General features: G+C 59.8%; 2 protein-coding genes across 15 annotated transcripts in view; both read right to left on the bottom strand.

Moving 5' to 3' along the window:
- The window catches only part of MYRF (myelin regulatory factor), a 35,926-nt gene extending 34,507 nt beyond the window's left edge, over positions 1–1,419 (bottom strand). For 5 of the 8 annotated variants that reach the window (XM_019036483.3, XM_004051316.4, XM_019036484.3 and 2 more), the window contains exon 1: positions 1,231–1,418. In XM_019036483.3, the coding sequence (XP_018892028.2) occupies positions 1,231–1,276 (46 nt within the window). In that variant the 5' untranslated portion in view covers positions 1,277–1,418. Of the gene's footprint in view, positions 1–1,230 lie in introns of all 8 variants that reach the window. The other 3 variants (XM_019036482.3, XM_019036485.3, XM_019036486.3) reach the window with 1 other exon arrangement.
- Positions 1,420–7,001: 5,582 nt separating this feature from the next.
- Positions 7,002–22,692, bottom strand: part of DAGLA (diacylglycerol lipase alpha) — a 66,928-nt gene continuing 51,237 nt past the window's right edge. For 6 of the 7 annotated variants that reach the window (XM_063693211.1, XM_031016424.3, XM_063693208.1 and 3 more), the window contains 11 exons: positions 19,420–19,573; positions 18,778–18,861; positions 18,606–18,683; positions 18,072–18,152; positions 17,109–17,251; positions 16,678–16,746; positions 16,226–16,298; positions 14,778–14,974; positions 13,845–13,974; positions 13,088–13,275; positions 7,002–10,474 (listed from right to left, as the gene is read on the bottom strand). In XM_063693211.1, the coding sequence (XP_063549281.1) occupies positions 9,517–10,474; positions 13,088–13,275; positions 13,845–13,974; positions 14,778–14,974; positions 16,226–16,298; positions 16,678–16,746; positions 17,109–17,251; positions 18,072–18,152; positions 18,606–18,683; positions 18,778–18,861; positions 19,420–19,573 (2,155 nt within the window). In that variant the 3' untranslated portion in view covers positions 7,002–9,516. The remainder of the gene's footprint in view (positions 10,475–13,087; positions 13,276–13,844; positions 13,975–14,777; positions 14,975–16,225; positions 16,299–16,677; positions 16,747–17,108; positions 17,252–18,071; positions 18,153–18,605; positions 18,684–18,777; positions 18,862–19,419; positions 19,574–22,692) is intronic. The other variant, XM_063693210.1, reaches the window with a different exon arrangement.

The raw sequence follows: 22,692 nt of genomic DNA, 5'->3' as shown, positions 1-22,692 counted from the left end.
ATGTGGCCTTAGGGACTAGAGGGAGCTCGGGGCAGGGGCTGGGCTCGCTGCATTGGTAGACAGGGGCACAAAAGGGGGCCAGAGGGTCTGGCTAGATGTTCCAGGGAGGTTCTGAGAAGCGGAGTGGGCTGGGAGGCAGTCAGCCTGAACTTCCCCTCCCCCTCCCACTGCAGTCCCATCCCTCCAGAACCCAGCACCAGGAGGAGTGGTGGCCCTGCAGGAGGGGCAGGGGTCGTCCAGGAAAAGACAGGGAGTTGGTTAGATGGAGGAGCAGACCTCCAAAACCAATGTAGGGGTGGGGGCAGAAGAAGATATTATGGGGTGTATGTCAATTCCACCCCAGAGGGCTCCTTTCAGGGTCAAGTGGGGGTGAGGTCACTCTTTGAGGGGGCGAGGTCAGAGAGGCACAGCTCCAGGGTTGGGGGGACATAGTGCTGAGGAGCCTCAGAGGGCTGGTGGGATGCAGTTCACAGCACTAGAAGGGTCTCAGAGAGGAGAGGCGACCGGTGGCAGGGATGTCAGCTTCAAGAAGGTTCCAGCCCTAGGAGAGCATGCTAGGGAGGGGGGTCCCAGACCCAAACAGGAGAGGAGTCACTAGGGGCAGCATTGTGGAAAGCAGGTGGCAGTCTCCAAGGGGGTCCAGGCTCGAAAGTGGTCCTACCCTCATGGAAGCACAGTGGGGAGGTCCCAGCTCCTAGAAGTCATGGGGGATGGCGCCAACCTGAAGGGCACACAGGGGGTCTTGGTCTCTAGGCGGGGGTCACAGATTCTGGGAAGCAGGCTGGGGTCCAGCCTCAAGAGGTACGGAAGGTCCTAGAAGGCACGCCGGGGGTCTGGGCCTTGAAGGGGGTTGTACCCCGCTTGGGGTTCTGGGGAAGCACAGTAGAGGGTCCCCAGACTCGGGAAGTTTGCTGGGGGCGAGAGTGTCAAAATTTAGGGGAAGTTCCGGGTCCTGGAAGGCTCAAAGGAGTCCGGACCTGGAAGGGGACACAGTCCCAAGGAAGCTGCGAGTTGAGGAGCGGGGAGGGGGAGCCCAACTTCAGCGGCGGTGGGTGGTAACCGCTGGGGGACTCCCAGCCCCGGGAGCCTGTCTTGGTGGACTGGTGCCAGCCTGAAGTAGGGTCCCAGCCAGAGGAGGCGGAAACACAGCGAGGAGCCCCAGTTCCCGGGGAGATCAGCCGGGGGTTCCCAGCGCCAGAGGGTCGCCGCCGCCAGCCCGCGGTCTCTCACCTTCGAAGAAGCGCTGCAGCGCCTCCGTCTCGTCCACCACCTCCATGTCCCGCCTGCCCGGCGCACACTCCGGCCGCGGCCCCGCTACAGCCCGGCCCGGGGGCGCGGCATCGCCGGCGCGGCCCGCGCGACAGTCCCGGCTGGGCTCCGGCTGCGGTCCCGCCCGGTCCGCCGCCGCGCTTGCCCCCTGCGCGGCCCTGGCCCGGCCCCTGCCCGCCCCACGCGCCCCGCCCGCCGCGCCCAGCGCCCCCTGCCGGCCTGCGCCGCGCCCAGCCCGGCCGCAGGCACCACGCTCCCGACTCCTGCAGGCGGCGCTCAGCGCTGGGCAGTCCTAGGCTTGCGGGGCGCGGGACCGTCCCAGGCTTGAGGGGCGCGGGGCCTTCCCGGGTCGGGGTGGGGGCGAAGGGCCGCTTGGCCTCTGTGGGGTCGGGACTGGAAGGGTGTGCCCTCGCCGTCCTCGCCTTCGTCTTGCGCGGGACAAGATGTCACGATTCCGAATCCAAACTTCAGAGACAGCCCCCATCCCTCTCGTTAGCCACCCACCCACCCAGCTCAGCAACAATAACAACCTGCATTTAGGGAACGTGTGTTATGTGCCAGGCCACACAGGCGTTATCTCATGTAATCCTCACAGGCATCTTATCAAGGAGATGCTGTTGTTACCTGCATTTTACAGATGGGGAAACTGAGGCTCAATGCATTAAGGACTTCCAGGAAGCCCTGTCCTGTGGCTGTGATGATGGAAATGTTCCCTGTGTTGTCCAGTATGGTAGTCACTGGCCACAAGTGAGCACTGGAAATGTGCCTATTGAGACTGAGGAACTGATTTTTTCATTTTGTTTAATTGTAATTAAACAGTTACGTGTGGCTGTGGTATTGGACAATGCAGGTCTAAAAGCTCCTTTTTTTTTGAGATGGAGTTCTGCTCTGTCGCCCAGGCTGGAGTGCAATGGCGCGATCTCAGCTCACTGCAACCTCTGCCTCCTCACCTCTGCCTCCTCGGTTCAAGCGATTCTCCTGCCTCAGCCTCCTGAGTAACTGGGATTACAGGCACCACCACGCCGGGCTAACTTGTATTTTTAGTAGAGACGGGGTTTCCTCATGTTGGCCAGGCTGGTCTCGAACTCCTGACCTTAGGTGATCAGCCCACGTTGACATCCCAAACTGCTGGGATTACAGGCATGAGCCACCGCTCCCGGCCCTGGCTAAGAGTTTCAAGGTCATTAAAGTTCAGAGCCAAATCCTGGCTGCCCCGGGAATCCGAGCTCTCCTTTGCCGTGGCCCTGTCTGGTATAATGAAACCTGGAGGTTCTAACTCGATATAAGTCCAGGATAAAGCGGTTGTCCTTGTGCCCCTGCCTTCACCATTATGACTGACTGCCTCCACATCTCTGTCCTGCCCAACTTGCATAGCCTCTCGTCTCACTGATATCCCCTTCAGTTCTCCCAAATCACCCTTTCTGAAACATACATCCGATCATGTCATTCCTTTGCAAAACTAAGTTTCCCTTTGCACTCAAAACAATATCTGAATGTCTTGCTCTGGTTTCTCAGGCCCCACCTCTACCACTGGCCTCAGCTCTTCCCCTCTCTCCATTGCTCACCGAATAACAGCCACCAAGACCTCCTTGCCATTGCTCAAACATGCGAGGCCTACACCTGCCACAGGGCCTTGGCACATGCTATTCCATCTGTTTACAATGCTTGTCTCCACATGGCTACTTCTTTGTAGCAGTTGGTCTCAGCTCAAATGTCATGTCCCCAACCAGCCTACCTAAAGCAGTTCTCCCTGCCTAGGCCTTTCTTGCTCACCATGTAAAAGATTCCTATTTAGTTTCTGTTATTATCCTTCTTGCTCTAGAATGGAACCCTACGAGGGCAAGATATTTTTCTGTATCGGTCACTGCTATAGCTTCAAGAACATGACCTGGCACACAGTAGGTGCTCAATAAATGTGTTGAATGAATGTACAGTGGCATCTTCAAACTACCGAATCCAGTCAGGCTCCAGTGGCTCACACCTGTAATCCCAGCACTTTGGGAGGTTGAGGCAGGAGGATTGCTTGAGGCCAGGAGTTCAAGACCAGCCTGGGCAACATGGCAAGACCCTGTCTCTACAAAAAATTAAAAAATTAACTAGGCATGGTGGCACATGCCTGTGATCTCAGCTACTGGGGAGGCTGAGGAAGGAGAATCGCTTGAGCCCAGGAGGTTGAGGCTGCAGTGAGGCTGCAGTGAGCCATGTTTGCACCACTGCACTCCAGCCTGGGCGACAGAGCAAAACCCTGTCTCCAAACACAAACAAACAAACAAACAAAAATCTACAGAATCCTGGACCTCTGAAACCTTGGGAGCAGATAATTCTGGAATCCCAGACCTAGAGAATCATCCCGCTTCAGAGTGGCTCAACTTGAAGCCTCTCGGGACCCTTCAAGGCAGCACGTAAAAGCTGGAAAAACCTACCCCACCCAACCACTGTTTGACAAGCCACTAAACAGAGGCCAGAGGTGTGGGGGACTGCTGGCAGATCAAGATGCCAACGTAGCCAGCTTTGGACTCTCACCTCTGCCTTGCAGCATCCCCAGGGAGGGCGGGGCACAAGCCAGGCCACCCCGTGGGGATGCGGTGAGAGGCCTGGAAGCCGCTCCCACCCCAGCCTCCCTGTCAGTTCTCAGTGGCCAGCCGTGGGGGAGGGGCAGCCAATGCCTGAGCCCCAGATGTGGCCCAGTCAGCAGGCCCGTGGTGGCCCGCCGAAAAGGGTCAATGCCACGACAGTTCTGGGGTTGGGGGAGGGGGTGCTGAGGCCGGCGGGTGCCTCACAATGAGGTTTTGTCCCTCTGGGGGCCGCTCTCGGAGCTGTTGCTCTTAGATATATAGAATGGGATTTTGCTGGAGGCCCCAGCTGTGTGTGCTGACCGCAGCTCCCCCACCGCCCCCGCAGGGGCTGGGCTGAGAGGGGGGAGAGGGGCCACACTGAGACTCCTATTCTTTTCCAGCTGATACACCCCAGAGGTTTTTCTCCCTCCGCAGACTCCCTTAAGACAATTGTTATTCTCCACCCTGCCCTTCCTCCACCCGGGGTCAGGCCTGCCTGCGGACAAAGTAGACACCCGCCTACACCACGCGATTCTGAAAAATTGATTTACTTTATGAGTTGCCTGGGACCAGCCACAGAACCAGCTTCTCTACACGCCTCCACATACCCACGGATCTTTCCTCAGTATCCCGCATGCTGCATAACTGACCATCATCTAAGGTCTCACCACCATCCGTTGAGCTACACATTGTCCCTGTCCTGGTCAGCAAGGGCTGGAGGTAGAAGGGAAGACTCGTACTTTGTCGCTAACGCCCCAACTCCATTGCATTATAATCAATTAAGAGTATAGATTATTCAATCTCTAGGGTAGCCTTGAAGTTGGAAGGGGTGGAATGGAGCCTCCTGTTAACCCTGTAGCAGCTGACCTGGCTAAGGGAGCTCAGGCCCTGCCATCTCCCCTGTTACACTAGGTCACTGAGCAAAGGAGCAACTGTCCCCAGGGATTTTCATCTCTGGACTGGAGGAAAGAGGTGGCTGAAATGTCCCAGACTCAAGGGCTCAGCCAAGAGTTGAGGCTGCCATCTGCCAACTCCATAATGAAGTTGGGTCCCAAGCAGCGCTGGGGCAGAGGCTGGGGCAGGAAGGTGGCTGGGCCGGTGAAAATAGCCCAGGGGACTTGCATACAAGGACCTAGGGGGACCCATCAATGGAGATGAGTCCTCATCTGTGCCCCTGGCTTCTCTACCGAGCCACAATGAGTGAGGGGCTGAGATTTCAGCCCTAGCCCAGCAGACATGGCTGTCCCCTGTGGCCAGCTCCACCTGGTCCCCAAGGCCTGCCCTCTGTCCTCAGAGGCCTCATCTATAAAGTACACTCAGTATCCCTGCCTTACAGTGGAGGTAAAGTGCCAGGTCAGTGATCAGTAAATGGTGCCCTCTCCAGTTCCAATCAGCTCTCAGCACCCATCACTGTCCCTTGAGTGGGAGCAGGGCCAGGAGGAGGTGGTAGACAGAAGGCAGCACTGGGGAGAGGGATGCTGGCACCTGAGGGTTAATGGGTAATGGGCGTAGAGGCCAGCCCGGGAGAAGGTAGAGCCCTGTCCTCCCCACCGTGGGACTATCCTGGCCTCCTGTGGACCCACACAGCACTGGCATCAGGCCATTTCGCAGAGGAAGAGGAGGGCTCAAAGTGGGGTGAGTGTCAATCCAGCAAGCCAGTGAGGCTGGTGGTCCAGCTTCCCCGGACTAGGGCCCAAGGGCACACCTGAGTGTGGGGGCCTGCAGGGTAGACCCCTTCCTGACTGCAGGGGCACCGGGACAGGAGGGGGCTGCTGCAGGTACTGAGTGGAGCTTGAGGCAGAGTGCCTCTCTAGCCCTTCCCAGCACTGCCCTCTCAAGACCCTCCCCAATGCCACACCCTGGCTGCAGCCCCGGGCAAGCCACAGAGCCTCCCTGGCCTTCAGTTTCTTCTGCCTGTGCTGTGCTCACTGGACAGGATAATTTACAGACCATTGAGACCACTGAGGGCAAAGAACCTCTGAAAGCCATCAGGTGTGGTGGAGGCCAGAGTCCTAGGCTGGGAGGCCCTGATTCTGGTCCCCAGTCTGTCCCCACCTCCCATGCGACCTTGGGCAGGTCTTCACCCTTGTTTGGCCTGTTTCTGCTTCTGTTCAGTGGCTGTGGGTGAAGACAGGCTCTAAGGCCGAGGGCATTCTTCTATCACTCTCCCCGGCCCCTCACCAAATAGGGCCACTGGACACTGGGGGCCGAGATGGGGGCAGGGTGGGGGGAAGGGAAAGGTCCGGTCAGCTTGGCTGGGTCAGTGCCGAGGCCGGACTCTGCGGCCAAGGCGGGACTGACTGGCTGAACAGCGCCACCTGCTGTGTAGAGGGGGCAGGCCCCACCACCTGGGCCTTCCAGCCACTCCCTAGGCCTCACTGCCCCGAAGCTAGGCTGGCCTGGGGTTCCTGGGCTGCACTGGGTCTGGCCAGGTATTTTGCGCCCTCTCAGGAAAGCCCTCAGCAAAGACTTCTAGTGGCCCCTGCATTTCAGTGCTGTCCCACTGGGATCTTCCACCCCTGCCTGCCCTAGCTGTCTGCATTGTTGGGGAGGGAGGTGGGCATGGTCAGACTAGCCTGGTCCCCCAATCGCTGGCTTGGCAGTCTTGGGCACCTAATCCGCTCAGACCCCTCAGGGAGGAAGGGGTGGCCAGCAAGCTGTATCTTTCCAGGCTGTAGTATGAACGTGCACCCGCTGGTACATCTCTCACACAGGCAGGACTCCGCAAGTGGCTGCCCTCATTCACAGGGGGCTTCAAGGGTCTTCTACTCCCTCCCCGCAACTCAAAGTGTGGCCCCGGGCCAGGGCACTAGCCGAGCAGGAGCAGGTAAGAAATCTATACCTGGGCCCCACCCCGGACCACTAAGCCCGCACCTGCATTTAGCAAGCGCCCCAGTGAGTCATGAGCACCGTGAACTTTGCGAAACGAAGTTCTAACCCAGTACAGACAAAGGGCTGGACCTGAACCACCCAAACACACCTTGCGTCTTGGGGGTGAAATGGGCTCTGGTCCCAAGGAATCTGCTTCCCCCTTAGGCTTTCTGTTCCATCCAGGGAACAGTGGCAGAGGCCCCCCCCGGCCCCCTGCCCCATGCCAACCCCCTGCTCTGCTGCAACCTCGACATCAAGTTTCTACCCAGTCCCCACCTGATGCAAAGACATTCGAGGCAGCCAGCGTGCTTCTACATCCAGTTTATACACAGCTCTATACAATATACAGAAACCTTTATATACAGATATATTTATAGAATAAGCTATATTAATTTGTCTCTCCTTTTTACAGCAATATTAGTTTGGATCTTTCATACATTAAGTACAAAAAAAGTCTGGGGAGAATGGCACATAAGAGAGTGCGTGAGGGTCTGTGGGGCCCGGCTGCTCGCTACTGATTGCATATGGAGTCGCCCAGGCCCCTGGGAGGACAGGCCCGCACACTTGTGCTGCAGGTCTGGGGATGGAGTGGGGGTCGGTCTGAGCCGAACGGGGCTGAGGGGGGTGGCTCAGACCCCCCAGTGTGGTATGGGGTGGAGGAGGGAGGCGTGCAGCAGGCCCATCCTTCAGGGGCGAGGTGGGTAGGAGCCAGGTTAGGGGTGGGCTGCCCCTGGGTGCCCAGGATTGAGCCCAAGCCTGCCCCAGCCCCAAGCCTGAAACATGGTGTGGCTGCAGCCTTGGGCGTGGGGGGTCTGTCCCTGATGGCTCAGTTCTGGGGTGGACGACATGCCCACATTAGAGGTCCCAGGACCCACCCTGGCAGAGGAGGAATTAAAAGGCCAGACATCAAGTCTCTCCCTGTGACTGGCCGCGGTGCTTGTCAGATCTTTCCTCTGAGAGTCTGTCTTGTTTTCTAAACTCTAAGAGCCACTGATTTTGTCTTGCTTCTGTGCTGGGCTGAAGCTCTGTATGCCTCAGCAGGGCCAGGGTGTCCTTGAGTCTGGTGAAGGCGGGAGTTACAGAGGTTGAGGGGAGGCCCAGCTCCCTCTGTCAGGGTGGGCAGGGGCTCCCAGGACAGCCATCCAGGCCAGTCCCAGCTGTGTGGGGAGCCGGGGGCCAGAATTCAGGCCCCCAGGTACCAGTGATCATGAGAGGGGGGTCTCTTGGTTGGGGGAGCCTAGGCCACCCAGGGAGGCTGCGGTTGGAGCCAGAGTGGAGGGACCGTGCCGCCGCAGAAGGAAGGCACGAGCAGGCGGCCAGCCGTGCAGTCAGCGCCTCGGTACACACCAGTTTTCCAAAACAGGGGTCACAGCAGCAGGCGCGACGGGAACAGATGGTGTCTAAAGCTGAGCTTGTCCCTGCGACCCTGCCTCAAAGGCCCCATCATGCTCCCCTACCGTTTTCTTGGCAGGCTGGGAGGGGCAGCAGGCAGGGAGGGCAGGTAGGGTGGGCAGCCCCAGAGGCCCCTTCCTCAGGAACGGTGCACACTCATGCACATGCACACGCGCCAACACTAGCATGCACACCCTCCCACCCCGCTTCTGGGGAAACTCCGGGTCGCTATCTCCCTAACTACTTCCCAAACCCAGCAGGGGAGGAAGCCCTATGGGGACCTCAGGCTAAACCGGGACTGCTCCCAGCCCCAGGCCCCTCCCTGGGCAGTGGACAGAGGTCTCCAGCCAAGGCCCACTATACCCCACTCTTGGCCCCACCTCCTACCAACAGGACATTGGGGGTGGGAGGGAGGAAGGCCTGCTCCCAGGAGGGTTCCCAGGCCAGCGAGGAGGGAAAGCTGAGGGGAACAGGGGTGTGTTGGTTCCAGATCCCAGGGCCCAGAGCTGCCTAGGCGTGGTGGGGGTGACACCAAGGGGTGAGGTGGGGCCCTCAGACAAAGGGGGCTCTCAGTGCCTTCCTTCCGCCCAGGGCACTGACTCTGCAGCTGGGGTGGTCACAGCAGTGCCCACCACCCTTTGGGTGGTGAGGATCCTTGGGGGTAGAAGGTAAGCCAGGAAGTAGCCAGCAGGCAGGGCAGGCCTGGGTGCCCAGGACCCATGGGCAGAGGAGGCAGCATGAGAGGCACAAGGCAGAGAAGGGGCGGCCCTGACCCCACCCTCCTCTGGCCCCTCCAGGCCCCTGGCTGCCTTGGGCCCTGCTCGGAGGACGGCTACTGAACACATGATTGGGCGGGGGGCTTGCAAGCCCAGAACACATCCTGAGCCAAGCCCAGCAGCTTCTGTAAACATGTACAGCACTGCAGGCCACCTCGGCAGGGGCACCCCAGGGGGCCAGCCAGCAGGCACCAGATCTGGGGGGGTGGCCAGGACGATGCCGGCCTGGACCACAGATGAGAATACATGTGTCGGGGGACACTGCTCTCCACCTGGCCCCTGGGAGAGCAGCCAGCAGGCAATGATGGGAGGCAGCTTGCCCATGGCCTGTCCTGGAGCAGGGGGTGCCAGAATGCCCCCATGGAGGGCAGTCAGGCTGAGTGTGGCCCACCCAGCAGGCTGCCCAGGCTCCTCCCCACTCCACACCCTTCCCCATCTTTCCCCATCTGTGGGGCCAGATCCCAGCCACCTTGGCTCTGGGGGTCCTAAGCTGAGGTAGGGATGTGGACCCCCAGCTCAGCAGCGATGCCTGTGCCTGAGGCTAAACTGCCCCTGGGGGTCTGTCCTCAAAGCTGCCCGGCAGGGGGCAGGCACCAGGTGCCCACAGGGCCACCTGCTCCTGCCTGGGCCCGGCTGGCCACGCAACTGGGGTGCTAGCGTGCTGAGATGACCAGCTCATCTTGCTTGGCAGGGCTGGCTCCGTGGCCAGTGGGGGTAGAAGTCCGGATCTTGTCAGCCGCCAGGCATTCCTGGCTACTGAGGCCCGTGGGCGTCAGGTCCATGAGCTCACCCGAGGAGCTGAGCGGGAAGGAAGGCGAGAGTGAGATGCCCGAGGAGGGGTCGGCTGAGCCGGCAAAGAGCCGTGGGGGCTTGGGCACCAGGTTGGGCTCGAACTGGGCACGGAGCAGGATCTCTTGCTGGCTGGGGGACTTGGGGCCCTCGGCGTAGTCACTGGTGGGGCTCTCGGGCACCACCATGCAGTAGAGGTCTTGGAAGGAGCTGCTCTTGCTGTCCAGGTTGAAGAGGCTGTCGATGAACTCGGCGAATTCCAGCACCTGAGGACTGGGCGAGTCCCCCAGGCGCCCATTGTGCAGTGCCAGCTCCCCGCGGGAGGCCGGCCCGCCACCCCCACCGCCAACGTCTTCCTCCTCGTCATTGGCCGTAGCACTGGGGGGCCGCTCAGGAGTGACGCCGCCGCTGCCCAGGGCCGCCTCCAGGGGCTGTGTGTCCTGTGAGTGCTTGGACAGGCTGTCGGCCGCCAGCAGCTCAGTGCGCGAGCTCAGGGACGGGTTTTCCTCAGGGATGGCAGGGTCAATGTAGAAGAGGTGGCCTTCATCACGCTCCAGCACAGCGTGGAGGCTGGGGGAGCCCCGGATGCTGCGGAAGCCTGAGGAGCGGCGCGAGTCGAAGCTATACAGGGACTCAGTGTCCGAGAGGCTCTCCATGGTGGCCAGTGGTGCCCGCCGGGCCTGCAGCTCCGCCGCCAGCCGCTCCTGGGTGGACAGCAGCAGCAGCTCCACCGGGTCCTGGCGGGCCGCCGCCGCAACCACTGGCGACAGCAGCCGCCCCTCCGAGAAGCCCTCCAGGCTCATCTCAGACTGGGACTTGCTCCTGCAGAGGGAGGGGAGAGCAGGGGGTATGAGACTCAGAAGGGAGAGGGGACTGAACCCCAGCTCCCTGGCTAAAAGGAACTTGCAGGGAATAAAGGGTATAGTTCATTTAGCAGTTGTTGATGGTTTGCAGCAGGGAATGCTTATTTTCTTTTTTTTTTTTTTTTTGAGACGGAGTCTCACTCTGTCGCCCAGGCTGGAGTGCAGTGGCTCGATCTTGGCTCACTGCAAGCTCCGCCCTGGGTTCACGCCATTCTCCTGCCTCAGCCTCCTGAGTAGCTGGGACTACAGGTGCCCGCCACCATGCCTGGCTAATTTTTTGTATTTTTTAGTAGAGATGGGGTTTCACCATGCTAGCCAGGATGGTCTCGATCTTCTGACCTGGTGATCCGCCTGCCTCAGCCTCCCAAAGTGCTGGGATTACAGGCATGAGCCACCGCGCCCAGCCTCTGCTTATTTTTTTTATTTTTATTTTTGAGATGGAGTCTTGGTGTCCCTCAGGCTGGAGTGCAATGGTGCAATCTCGGCTCACTGCAACCTCTGCCTCCCAGGCAGTTTCAAGCGATTCTCCTGTCTCAGCCTCCTGAGTAGATGGGATCACAGGCATGCGCCACCACATCCGGCTAATTTTTATACTTTTAGTAGAGACAGGGGTTTCACCATATTGGTCAGGCTGGTCTCAAACTCCTGACCTCAGGCGATCCACCCACCTTGGCCTCCCAAAGTGCTGGGATTACAGGCATGAGCCACCGCACCCAGCCAGAAATGATTATTTTTTAAAAACAACTCACAAGAACCCAAGATAGAAGACAAAAGAGTTGATGCTGGGTTGAGCCGCGGGGTCCCTGAGGGGCTAAGGCCCTGCTGGCAGCACTAGGACTTCAGGAGTGCTGCTGGTGTTCTCTGCACCAGAACCCCTGTCATTGTACCAATGTGAGAATGAGGCTCTGAGAGACTGGCTGCCCCAGATCACTCATGAGCCTGCCCCAGGTCACTCATGAGGCCACAGTGGAATGAGAGAGACAGAGGGAGGGAAGGAGGGAGGGAGGGAAGGAGGGAGGGAGGGACAGAGGGCAGCAGGGAGACAGGGAAGGGAGAGAGCCCTGCACATAGCTGCCCAACTGGTTCCACCCCAATCTCAGAGCCAGCAACCCTGGGTGCCACTCCCAGGGATCTCATCACTTCCTTCCTCATCCGGGTCTCCTCCTGTCTCTCCCATGGGCCGCAGCCCTCTGCTGGGTGGGGAGCCTAGTGCCCCTGGCTCTGCAGACCAGCCTGCAGGGAATGAGTGACAGGGCAGGGAGTGGGTGGCTTGCAGCAGTCACCGCAGCCGGAAATGGACACTGGCTTCTTCATCTGGTTGTGCAGCTGCCACAGGAAATGCACAAATGGCAGGGAGAGACGTCCAGGTGTCCCTACCAAGGGCCAGGAAGCAGCCTCTTGACCAGATCTGTGACCAAGCACACAGGGCCTGTGTGGGAAGGTCCTAGAAAGGCAGGACAATCCTCCCCTGGAAGGACTACCACTTAAGAGCCTCGCACCCCTCAAAGAGTGTGTGAATAGCAAGGGCGCTGTGGCCCGCATGTGCGTGCCCCTGTGAGCATGTGTGCACGCCTCTGTTCATGTGTATGAGTGTGTAGACCAGATGTCTGTGTATGTCAGCTGGCTTGTGTGTGCCCTTGCTATTCACACACTCTTTGAGGGGTGCGAGGCTCTTAAGTGGTAGTCCTTCCAGGGGAGGACTGTCCTGCCTTTCTAGGACCTTCCCACACAGGCCCTGTGTGCTTGGTCACAGATCTGGTGTCTGGGTCTGTGCACAGGTGTATTCATGCATTTCCATGAGCAGCTGCCTGTCCACATGTGTCCTTGTATATGTGTCTCCACCTTTGTCTTGGTGTGTGTCTTGTACATGTGCATGTCTGTAGGGGGTGACCTGTGTACTTATAACTAATAATTGTGTGCGCATGTATGTGTGTAAGCTTCAATACAAATATGTAAGGAAATGGGTGTCCATCTGTTTGGGTATAAGTGTGTAAGAGTGAATCTGTGCAGGCCAGCCACGGTGGTTCACCCCTATAATCCCAGCACTTTGGGAGGCTGAGGCGGGCAGATCACCTGAGGTCAGGAGTTCAAGACCAGCCTGGCCAACATGGTGAAATCCCATCTCTACTAAAAATACAAAAATTAGCTGGGCATGGTGGCAGGCGCCTGTAATCCCAGCTACTTGGGAGGCTGAGGCAGGATAATCGCTTGAACCTGGGAGGTGGAGGCTGCAGTGAGCCAAGGTCACGCCATTGCACTCCGGCCTGGGGGAAAAGAGCGAGACTTCGTCTCAAAAAGAAAAAAAAAAACAAAACAGTGAATCTGTGCTTTTGTGGCCCAGGGTTTGTGGGTCTGTGTGCCTCCCCTGGCTCATGTGGGATTCAGGGACAGCAGGCTGGGGGACAGCTGGAGCACAGCAAGAGAGCCCTAGAGCACAGAGGGTGAGTTTGACCCCTCCTGTGCACGTGTGCAGAGCTGAGCCCAGTGCATGCACAAAATGCACGTGCACACAAGTTTATGTGCTCTGAACCACACTCACCCTGGGGTGGGGCTGGGAGTGGCCAAGGCTCACCTGACGCTGCTGTTGCGGTGGTCTGCAGTCGGCAGCTCCAGGGCAAGGCCAGTGGGCATGGGCGGCCCCGTGGGGAGTGGCTGCTGCTGGAAGATGAGCTCAGGAGTCAGGTCCACCTCGGTAGGGCTCACCATGACCTTGGCTGCAGAGAGCAGAGCGGTCTTCCCCTTGTTGTAGTTCTCCAGCACCTGAGGACAGGACAGAGGAGGCTGGGGGTGGTGGCGGGACATCAGGCCCCATCGTGGGGCCGATGTAGAGCCAGGGCCCAGGCCTCTCAGGCCAAGCAAAGCCTCATGGAGTCACTTGGGTCCCACTCTCCTCCTCCTGAGGTCACCACTCCCCAAGGCCTGAGACTTGCCCATCTGGTCACGACTCGCCCCACAGCCCGGCGAGTGCTCCTGCCCTGCCTGCCTTCAGCCTTTCCGCAGCCAGGGGATGGCTGTGGCTGTCGCTGCTTGCCCATGCATCTGTTAAGGGCCAGGTGGCCTTCCGGGCCTCTGAGCTGAGCCTGCCTCAGGGACAGGCCCCTGGGAGTCTCCTTATCTCCTCCCCACCATGGGGCAACGTGGTGATGTGGACAGAGCCAGGGGTGTGAGGTTGAAGTATTTGAGTGGGGCTTTCTGGCCCAGCTGCCTACTTCTCTGAGCCCCAGCACCCTTGTCTGTAAAATCGGGCAGTGATCTGATGGCGCTTACGGGGTTCTGATGGGGTGACAGTGCCTTATTCCCTGGTGATACCCTGCCGGGAGCTGCCTCACCTTGTTGAGCCCCTCCATGACCACATAGGGCAGGTGCTCATGCAGCATGGCTGGCGAGATGATCACCTCATTGAAGGCCTTGTTGTCGCCCCAGATGGCAAAGTACGTGGGCTCCTCCTGCTCACAGCAGCTGAGAGGGACATGGACAGAGAGGAGTTAAGGGTGGGGTGGTGGCCTGGCCCTCGGTGCCAGGGCCTCCTGGCTCTGTTCTCTGCCCTGCTCAGCAGAGCTGGCATGCTTTGGAGGCCCCTGGCCTGCCTGGCAGCAGGGCTCTGTTCCCTGGCCTGGCTCCTGCCCTGCCCTCAGCCTGGGAAAGGCTGACCTCGAGCCTCAGCCATGGTCCCTCCACAGCCTTCGACCTGCTTTTGGCCTGGGCCACACCTGCTCCACCTGCTGCACGGCCCAGCTCACCAGCTTTGTGTCAGGGGAGGAAGCTGATCCTGGAGGGAGGAGCCAGGGCCCAGCCGTCTGAAGGAGCACAGTGGGAAAGGTCTACCCACTTGCCTGCTCCTATTCTCTCTCCTGGCGCAGCCCCCACCTTGCTCACAGCTGTCTTCGAGGAATTCCCTTGGTGAAGCCAAGTGACAACTGAGGTGTGAGCTGGCCAGGGCCTGAGGGGTGAGCCCTCCAGGGCACCTACTTTTAAATGGACCACGAGTGGGGAGAGCTGCCCTGGGGGACACCAGGGAAGGGCTGACACTGGAGGCAAAGCCAAACTATGGAGAGAGACGCCTGGAGTCCTGCTCAGGGCTGGCCTTTTGTTCCATTTCCAGAGCCCGATGCTGGGGAAACCCCTCCATGGAGGCCCTGGGCCATCTTCTCCCAGCCTCCACCCCCAGCCCCGAGGGGTGATTGAGCCAAGGCCGGCCCTGCTCTCCACTGCCCCTGCCCTGGCCCCTACCCCCTGCAGCAGCAGACCCTGGCAGAACCTACCAGCACTGCTCTGCAGGGTGGTTGTGGACCACGTGGATGATGCGGCCGGGCGGGTAGAGTGGAGTGCTGGCTGAGAGGGCTATAGTTAGGTCGCTGGGGTGGGTCCAGAGCCGCGTGCTGGCCAGGGTGGTCACCTCTACCTCCTCAGGCAGCTCCGACTTAGGGATGCATTTGGTGGCCCCCACGATGATCCGCCACTGTGTGGGGTGGAGTGGGAGAGATGGGGACAGAGCTAAGTGGCACTGGCTGGGGGGCAGGGGGACCGAGAAGGGGGGCTCAGCAGGTGAGAGGTGGGCAGTGAGATGGCAAAGGGGCAGGGGAAGGGCAGTGGCCAGAGCATTAAAGGTCAGTGCCCACCTGAAGAGGCAGTGGCTGAGGTGCACGGTGGCCAGACGGCCAATAAGGTGCCAAGGACAGATGACATGGAATTGTTGAATTTCAGGGCTGGCAAGGGGCTGGAAGCCCAGCCAACCCCTCATCTAGTAGATGGGGAGACAGGCCTAGTGAGGGGAAGGGACTTATTCTGGGTCACTCCACAAGTCCAAGGCCAAACACACCCTGGAGTTGAGTCCAGCTGGACCTGCCAGGCCTGGCCTGACAAAAGCCCAGGACTAATCTGGTGGGAGCAGTTCCACCTCCCCAGAACCAGGCTCCTCCAGGCAGGCAAAGTCCCACAAAGCTTTGCTGCCCTGCTCACCGCCTGGCACCTGGTACCTGGCCCAGGGCCCTGCCTGCCACAGGGTCTAGGGCACCAAAGCTGGGAACGGTCCAGACGGGGCTGAGACGGTGAATGGGCTGAGGGCCTGCCCGGGGCAGGGGGCAGGGGGCAGGGGGCGAGGAGGGGTGACCACACAGAGGACCCTCTCCTCCTGCGCTGGCCTGCCTCAGTGTGCCTGGCCACCATGTCCCCACCCCCACCTGGCCAACCCGTCTGCCAGTGTCCTCCAGAGACCTGATGCGGATTAGGAAGGACTGACCCTCTCCTCTTGGTCACAGCAGAAAATCAGAACAAACTGTACCCAAATCCTCTCCACAGGTCATTTCCAGCCCTCCCTGAGCCTAGGGAATCTCAGAGGCTTCGGCAGAGGCCTTTCCTCACCGCTCAAAGTCTCCAGATCGCTTTCTCCTGACTGTGGGCAGCTCCCAGCTCTGTGTGATGGGAGCCTCTCAGTTCCTGTCCTGATTCTGTTCTAACTTGTTATGTGAGCAAATGCAAGTCCCTCCCACTCTGGGTCTCAGTTTCCCCATCTGCACAATGACAGGGGATGGATGGGTTGAGCATGGGGATGCTGAGGGTCTGACTTCCTGAAGTTCCCACAACACCAGCCACACCCTGCCCTGGCCTTCCATGGCAGGGCCTCTTGTGCTTTGTCCCAAGAAACCGGTGGGGGTCAAGGGCAGGGACAGATGAGGCTGCACAGAGGCAGGGTGCCCAGGTGGGGGCTCACTTTGGGCTTGGTGCTTCGCTGCAGGACATCCAGGAGCTGTCTGCGGAAGCCTTCCAGCTGGGAGAGGCCGATCCTGGGGAGGGAACGAGACAGGGCCGTCAGCCAGGCCTGGTCAGCGGCTATGAGAGGTATGGGGCCAGGGGCGGAGGGGCAGGCACACGCCTAGCCCCTGGAACAAGAAGACACGTCAGCCAGGGTCATGGGGTGGAGAGGTGTCCACAGAGCAGCTCCCTAGAGCAGAGCCGAGGAGTGAGAGGACAGGCAGGGCGGGCACCAGCACGTGTGTTCACCTGGGCTTCTCACCACTGGGCAACTAAGGGTGGGGAGGGGCGTGGGGTCCCTTGAGAGACAGGAATCGGAGTGAGAGAGATGCAGGGGCTGGGGGTGGGGAGAGGCCTGGAGGAGGGAGGAACAGCCTGGCAAGGGACCATGGAGCGGGGCCAAGGACTCACCTGGGAACGAGGTCTTTGCCCAGAACCACAGCAGTCACGAACTCCTTGGAATACTCCATCGCATCCTCACTGCAAGGGAAGCCGAAGCAGAAGCTAAGGCCAAGGGGGCGGGGTGGTGGTGTTCCAGAATCCGGGGGCCCAGCCACAAGCAAGCCCTGCTCCTGCACTCCTGGGATGGCTCCCGGGGAGCTGGCTGGTGGCAGGCTGGGTTGCCTGCTCCCTGCTCTGTCTTTCCCACTGGTAAGGCTTTGCTAGGTAGATCCTGGGGGGCGCATGGCATTTCAGAGCCCCCACCCTCCACCCTCCAGGCCACTCCCAGACCTCCATGTGACCAGAAGTCAGACTCCCAGTCCAGCCCCTAGCACCAGCCAACCCTCAGCCTCCACTGGTCCCAACTGCCCCAGCCAACTCTGAGGCCCCAGATGGCTCACCTCAGCAGGCCCCCTGGCGGGGAGTAGGCAAAGCACTTGAGGGTCGGATACTGTGGGCGCAGAAGGAAGGAGAGGATGGCAGCAGTGCCCGCGCCCAGGGAGTGGCCCACCACAATCAGGCCGTAGTGTTTGGTTCCGCGGCCCTGGAGACCGAGAGAAGCCTGAGAGCCCTGCCCCAATGCCTGCCAAGTGACTGTCTTAGCCAACCCAAGGGAAGCAGAGGGTCTTCCCATCTTCCCAGAGTCCTGGGATCTCGTCCATGCTGTGTGAATGCTGGGGCACAGAGAACCAAGCTAGGGCCCCACAGAGCAACTGCTTAGGCAGACTGTTCTAATAAACTCTTATTTACGCTTCCAAACCTTGCTCAGAGGTTATGTCCTTGGGGAAGCCCTCCTGATTTTCCAGGAGTGGCTCACTCCCTCTAGTCATTGCATCTGTACCTGGGATGGAGCTTTTTATCACTATAAACATGTGGTTACCTGACCCCATCTCTCTACCCTCACTACTAGACTGAAGTCTCCTGAGGCCAGAGCCTGCTTTGCTTTGGAAAGGGCAGCTGGTGGCACCTCAGGAGCTACCGTGGCCAGTGGGCAGGACTCAGTTCCCCCTAGGCAGAGCAGCACCCCTTCTCTCTGCTCTGTATTTTGAGCCTCTCCATGTTTCCTTCTGACAAACGGTTCTGCAGCTATGAGGCTTAAAAGCCATCTGCCCTGAATCATCTTTGTGCCTCTAGTGTCTGGCATGAATCAGGTGCCCAATGACTGTAGGTGGGGCGGAGCAGGACGCCCACAGGACCTGGCACAGAAGAGGAGGGGTTGGGAGCCAGGCTCGAAGGGGTTGCAGGAGCCTGGCTTGTGTGGGAGGTGTGAGGCTCCATCACCCATCCATCCTCTCCTCTCTGTGCTGCATTGGAGGAGGGGGACCCAGGTGTGAAAGGGCTTGGTGCCATGGAAAATGCCTCACCAGGTCTCGCCCAAAGGCCTGGGACAGGACCATCTCCTGCTCCAGTTTCTTCTTGATGTACTCAGCTGAGAGGACCATTCCCTGGGTGGGCAGGAACAGAAGCAGGTGTTGGTGGGAGGCCTCCCAGTGACCAGCAAACCCACAGTGACCTGCAGCTCAGGAACCCTGCCCCATCCATTTTTCCCTTTGGGCCTCGTGACAACCCGGCTGTGGGGGCTGGCAGACATGCTGATCCCGTCACTTCCATTTCACAGGTGGGAACTGAGGCTCAGAGGGGCAGTGTGGCTAATGAAGCTGGTATGATCTCTCCGCAGCTGCCTCTCAGGTTCTTCCATGGTCAGGCTCTGGGCTGTGCAGGGCAGTGGGGTCGCAGCAGTGGGCCGCAACGGGCCTTCCAGACTAATCCATGCCTCTCTAACCAATCTCTTCCAGTGAGCCCAGCGAGCAGGGAGGAACCCCCAACCATACACGCCTCTGCACACTGGCAGGGCAGGAAAGAAGCCCAGGGGCCCTGGGGTCCATGACATGGGTTACCTTGTGGCCCAGCCAGGTGCCGTGGTGCCCCTCCACGGGGAGGCGCTCAGCATCACCCGTCAGGTCAGTCAGGGCATCCTTGGGGAGAGAGGAGACAGGTGAGGGATGGGCTAAAGAGGACAGGAAGAGGGAGGCAGGCACCCCCGGGGGCTGGGAGCCATGGGCAGCGTACCTTGGGGGACAGGGTCCCCCGGATACTGATCACCACTTTCTTCTTGTCATGGTCCACCGCCACGTAGAAGGGCGTTTCATAGACCTAGGAGGCGGGCAGCTCGTGAGCCTGAGCGGCCCTGGTGGGGCCACACTCAGGGAAAGTGACCTAGGCAGGTCTCCTTCCTGGCCAGGAACTCTGACTCCACCAGCCACGGGGCCTCTGCCGCCGGAAAGGCTGACGGGCTCCCAGGGTCACTGGGGATCTCCTCCCGATCCCAGCCACAGGCCTGCCCTGCCCTCCCCGCTCCTTGCTGGCTCTGGCAGCCCTGAGTGCCACCACTTGCCCCTGAGTCCAGGTGATGGCTGCCCCTCCCTGCTTCTGCCCTCAATTCCTTTCCCCAAAGGGCTAGGGCTCGGCAACCCAAACACTGGGTGTGGGGTTGATGTCTGCTTTCCCAGCCCCAGAGGTGGTACAGGCAAGCCAGGGTCTGGGGAAGAGAAGGGGGCCACCTCTGGTCTGCCCAGCTAGGGATGCCTGGAAGCTGCAGCCAGCCAGCACCAGCCAAGCAAGGGCTCCTGCCGGCCTGGAAGGATAGCCTCCGCACCCTAGGCCCTCAGCTGCCTGCTCCTGACACCAGGCCCCAGCCCTGCCCGGCCTCACCGCATCATGGCAGGAGGTATAGACGATGTCCACCGCAGTCATGTTCTCGTCCAGGAAGTGGCGCCGGATGGCAATGGCATTACAGCCACAGCAGTTGTCTTCCTCGATGGTGACTCCAGGGGCGAACCGCGGCCTCGCAGGACACAGGCAACACCTAGGGTGGGGTGACAAGAGAGTTCAGGGCCAGGGAGTCCCCGAGGGAACAAATGTCTCCTGCCACTGTCCCTGGAACCAGTTCCAGTTGGGCATTCAGCCCCACTGCCTCTACCAAATTGCCCTTGCTAAGTCCTAGTGGCCCCCACGTCACCAAATCCACTGGCCACTCTTAGCCTTCCTCTTAACTGAGCTCTTGGCAGCACCTGACCCTGTGGGCCCTTCCCTCTTCCCACCTGGCTGGGGCCCCCTCCTCTCTGGGATCTCCCCTCCGGGCAGGGCCTACTCAGCAATGCACCCAACACTGAAGCCCTGGGGTCCCTCTGGGGGCACTGGCTCCTCCATGCACTCAGGCAGTCTTGTGTTTTAGACACCATCTGCACACTCAGGAATCCACCCCAGGCCTGCCCCAACACCCAGATGCTTCCATCCAATAGCCTAGCCAGCACCTCTCTCGGACACCTGACACCCTGCCAGCTCTCAAACCCCTTCCCTGCTTGTGTACCCCAACCCTCCTGAGGTCTTCCCAAGGCCCCTCGGTGGCTTGGCCTCTGGCTTGCAACTGTCTGTGGCTCCTCAGCCCTCACCCCCATGGCCATGCCACTCAGTCAGTACACGTGCTCGGCTTCCCTTCAGACTCAGAGCTGGACTCCAGGCGCTCCCTCACCTCCCCTACCCCTGCCCTGGCAGCTCTGCCTGGGACTGCCATGGTGGCCTTGACTGGCCTCCTTGCACTTGCCCCTACGCTCTCAGCTCAGCAACAGAGTGGCCCTTTTAAGATAAGTTGAGCCACATCATTTTCTTTTTAAGACCCTACAACAACGCCCCGTCTACCCCACCTGGCTCTGGTCTCTCTGACCTGCTGCCAGCGTGTTCAGCAGCACCTGAGACAGTGTGGCCTGGCCCTTGCTCCTCTGGGCCTCTGTTCAAATGTCCTGTCACAGTGAGGTCTCTCTTGCCACCTCATCTAACAGCCAGGGCTCCCCAGGCCCCCAGTACTCCCCATCCCAGACACCTGGCTTTATGTGGGTCCAAAGTGCCCATCCGCTCCACCATGTGCCCTATTTGCCTTGTCTATGCGCTGTCCACCTCCTCGCTGGGCAGTGAGCACCACAGAGAGGTCCACAGCTGCATCCCCAGCACCCAAACAGGGCCAGGTACACAGTAGCCTCCCCACAGAAATGAATGAGGCAGCCTGGGAGCTGGGCACCCAGCTAGGTGCAGCTGCACCTCAGGCCACCAGAGGGAGCCAGCATCCAACTGCTAGGGCACCAGACGCTGGAGCCCACGTGACCGGGCCTGCCAGCTGTCACGGGATGACAGCTGAGATTTTATTAAGAAGCTTGGATTCTGGTGATGCTAGGAGGTTTGTCTTCACTCGGAGCATCACCTGAATGACTATTACACACTTTCCAATGGGGAGAGACTTTGCTGAGAAAGCCACAGTGCTTGTTGGGGGGACAAAGCCGATGTACAACGGGAGAGCATGGTCCCCTACACTGCAGGTCAAGTGGTGATGGGCCAGGATCTAGGGGCTGAGCTCCTGTGCTCAGCAGCTGTTCCCTCTCCAACCTCAGCTGAGCATGAGGCTGTAACAGTGTGGCCTTTGGAGACTGGAGGCTTGAGTTTGAACCCTTGCTGTATCACTTCCTGACCGCAAGGGCCTGGAGGTCACTCAGCCATTCTAAGCCTCAGTTTCCTCTTCTGTAAGAGCAGGTGGTGACAGCTACTTCACAAGGCTGGTGTGAGATCAAGGGTCCAAGATGCAGAAATGGTCTGGCCTGTAATAGGTTCTTAATAACGAGTGGCTCCTCGCTTCTCCGGTGACAGGGCTGCCTCTGAGTCAGTGATCTGTGGGCCAGGAGGACCAGTCAGGGGAGCAGGGCCAGCACCCTGGATGGGAGGGCCCTGGGGCTCATCCAGGGCAGGGCTGGGGCCAAGCCAGAAGCAGGCCTGGCTCGCTGTGCTCTGCATGGGCTGAGAACTGCTGCCGGGGGAGAGGCCTGGGCCCGAGGCAGATGGGCAGCCCTTCTCCCTCTGGCCAGGCTGTTATGGACAGGCTGGGGCACTGGACTCTGGCCTCCTCCCAACACCCTGGGCTGCAGGCCTGCCTCTCTCTGCCCCACAGGCAGCTGGTTCTTCCAGGCAGGGGCCTGGCTGGGCCCTCATGAGGTCTAGGGACTTTGCTCTCTCTGCAACACTAAGGCACCTAATGCAAATGCCAGCACCCCTCCTATCTGCAGAGCACCAAAGAGCCCTGACTGCCAGTGACACCCTGGGTTCTGAAACACCCTATGGGCAGGCAGGACAGATACCACCTGTTATAGTTTAGGAAACAAAGGCTCTAAGAGCTGTCCCCACACCGCCAGTGAGTAATGGAGCCTGGTGCTCATTTTGAAGAGTTCTCTGCCACGGCTGGGACTCCCAGGGATGCAGGCAAGAATGCCAGGCACATGCAGCTGACAAAGATGGGAAGGGGGCATGAGGTGCTCTAGTCCTCTCTGATCAGTCGCTGGAGGGATGGTGAGAATAAGGCCCCGAGAGCCACCCAGCTTTCTGAGGACAGGGAGGGCACTGCAGAGTGGGTGTGGCTGCTGTGGGTCCCAAGGGCAGGGGTGTCAAGGAAAGAAGCTGCTGCCCAGCATGCCAGCCTTTCCAGAACGGGAGCCCAGGGAACTGTCCTCCTTCTGCCTGGCATGAGCTGAGGGCGGAGACATCCAGGACAGGGAGGGCTTCCTCCTGGAGCAGGCGCCCTTCTCTGGCCCACTTAGGAGAGCAGAGTCCACCCAGCCCCCAAGCAGTGGGCTGAGCGCAGAGCCAGGCTGCAGGCCAGGTCTGGGGCTAAGGCCTTTCCTAGATCCTACGAAGAAGGTTGGAACCTTAACTAACAGGCCCTCTTGGTGCCTTTTCAGAGACCTCTATGGATTGGGCCTCCCTACTAGGAAAGTCCTTTCTTCTAGAAAAGCAGAGCACATGAGGGGAGCCGAGAGAAGGGAAGATGTGGGCAGAAGGGAATGGCTGAGGGGGCAGAGAGAGAACGCCAGAAGGGGAGGGGAGGCAGCAGTGTGGGTGTTATGCAATATCTCATCTAGCCCTCTCCAAAAAATTCCACGAGGTACA

The sequence above is a fragment of the Gorilla gorilla genome, chromosome 9 (genome assembly GCF_029281585.2).
Source record: "Gorilla gorilla gorilla isolate KB3781 chromosome 9, NHGRI_mGorGor1-v2.1_pri, whole genome shotgun sequence".
Classification (NCBI taxonomy): Eukaryota; Metazoa; Chordata; class Mammalia; order Primates; family Hominidae; genus Gorilla; species Gorilla gorilla.
The sequence above is the reverse complement of the archived record's forward strand: the minus strand, read 5'-3'. Positions and strand labels throughout refer to the sequence as shown.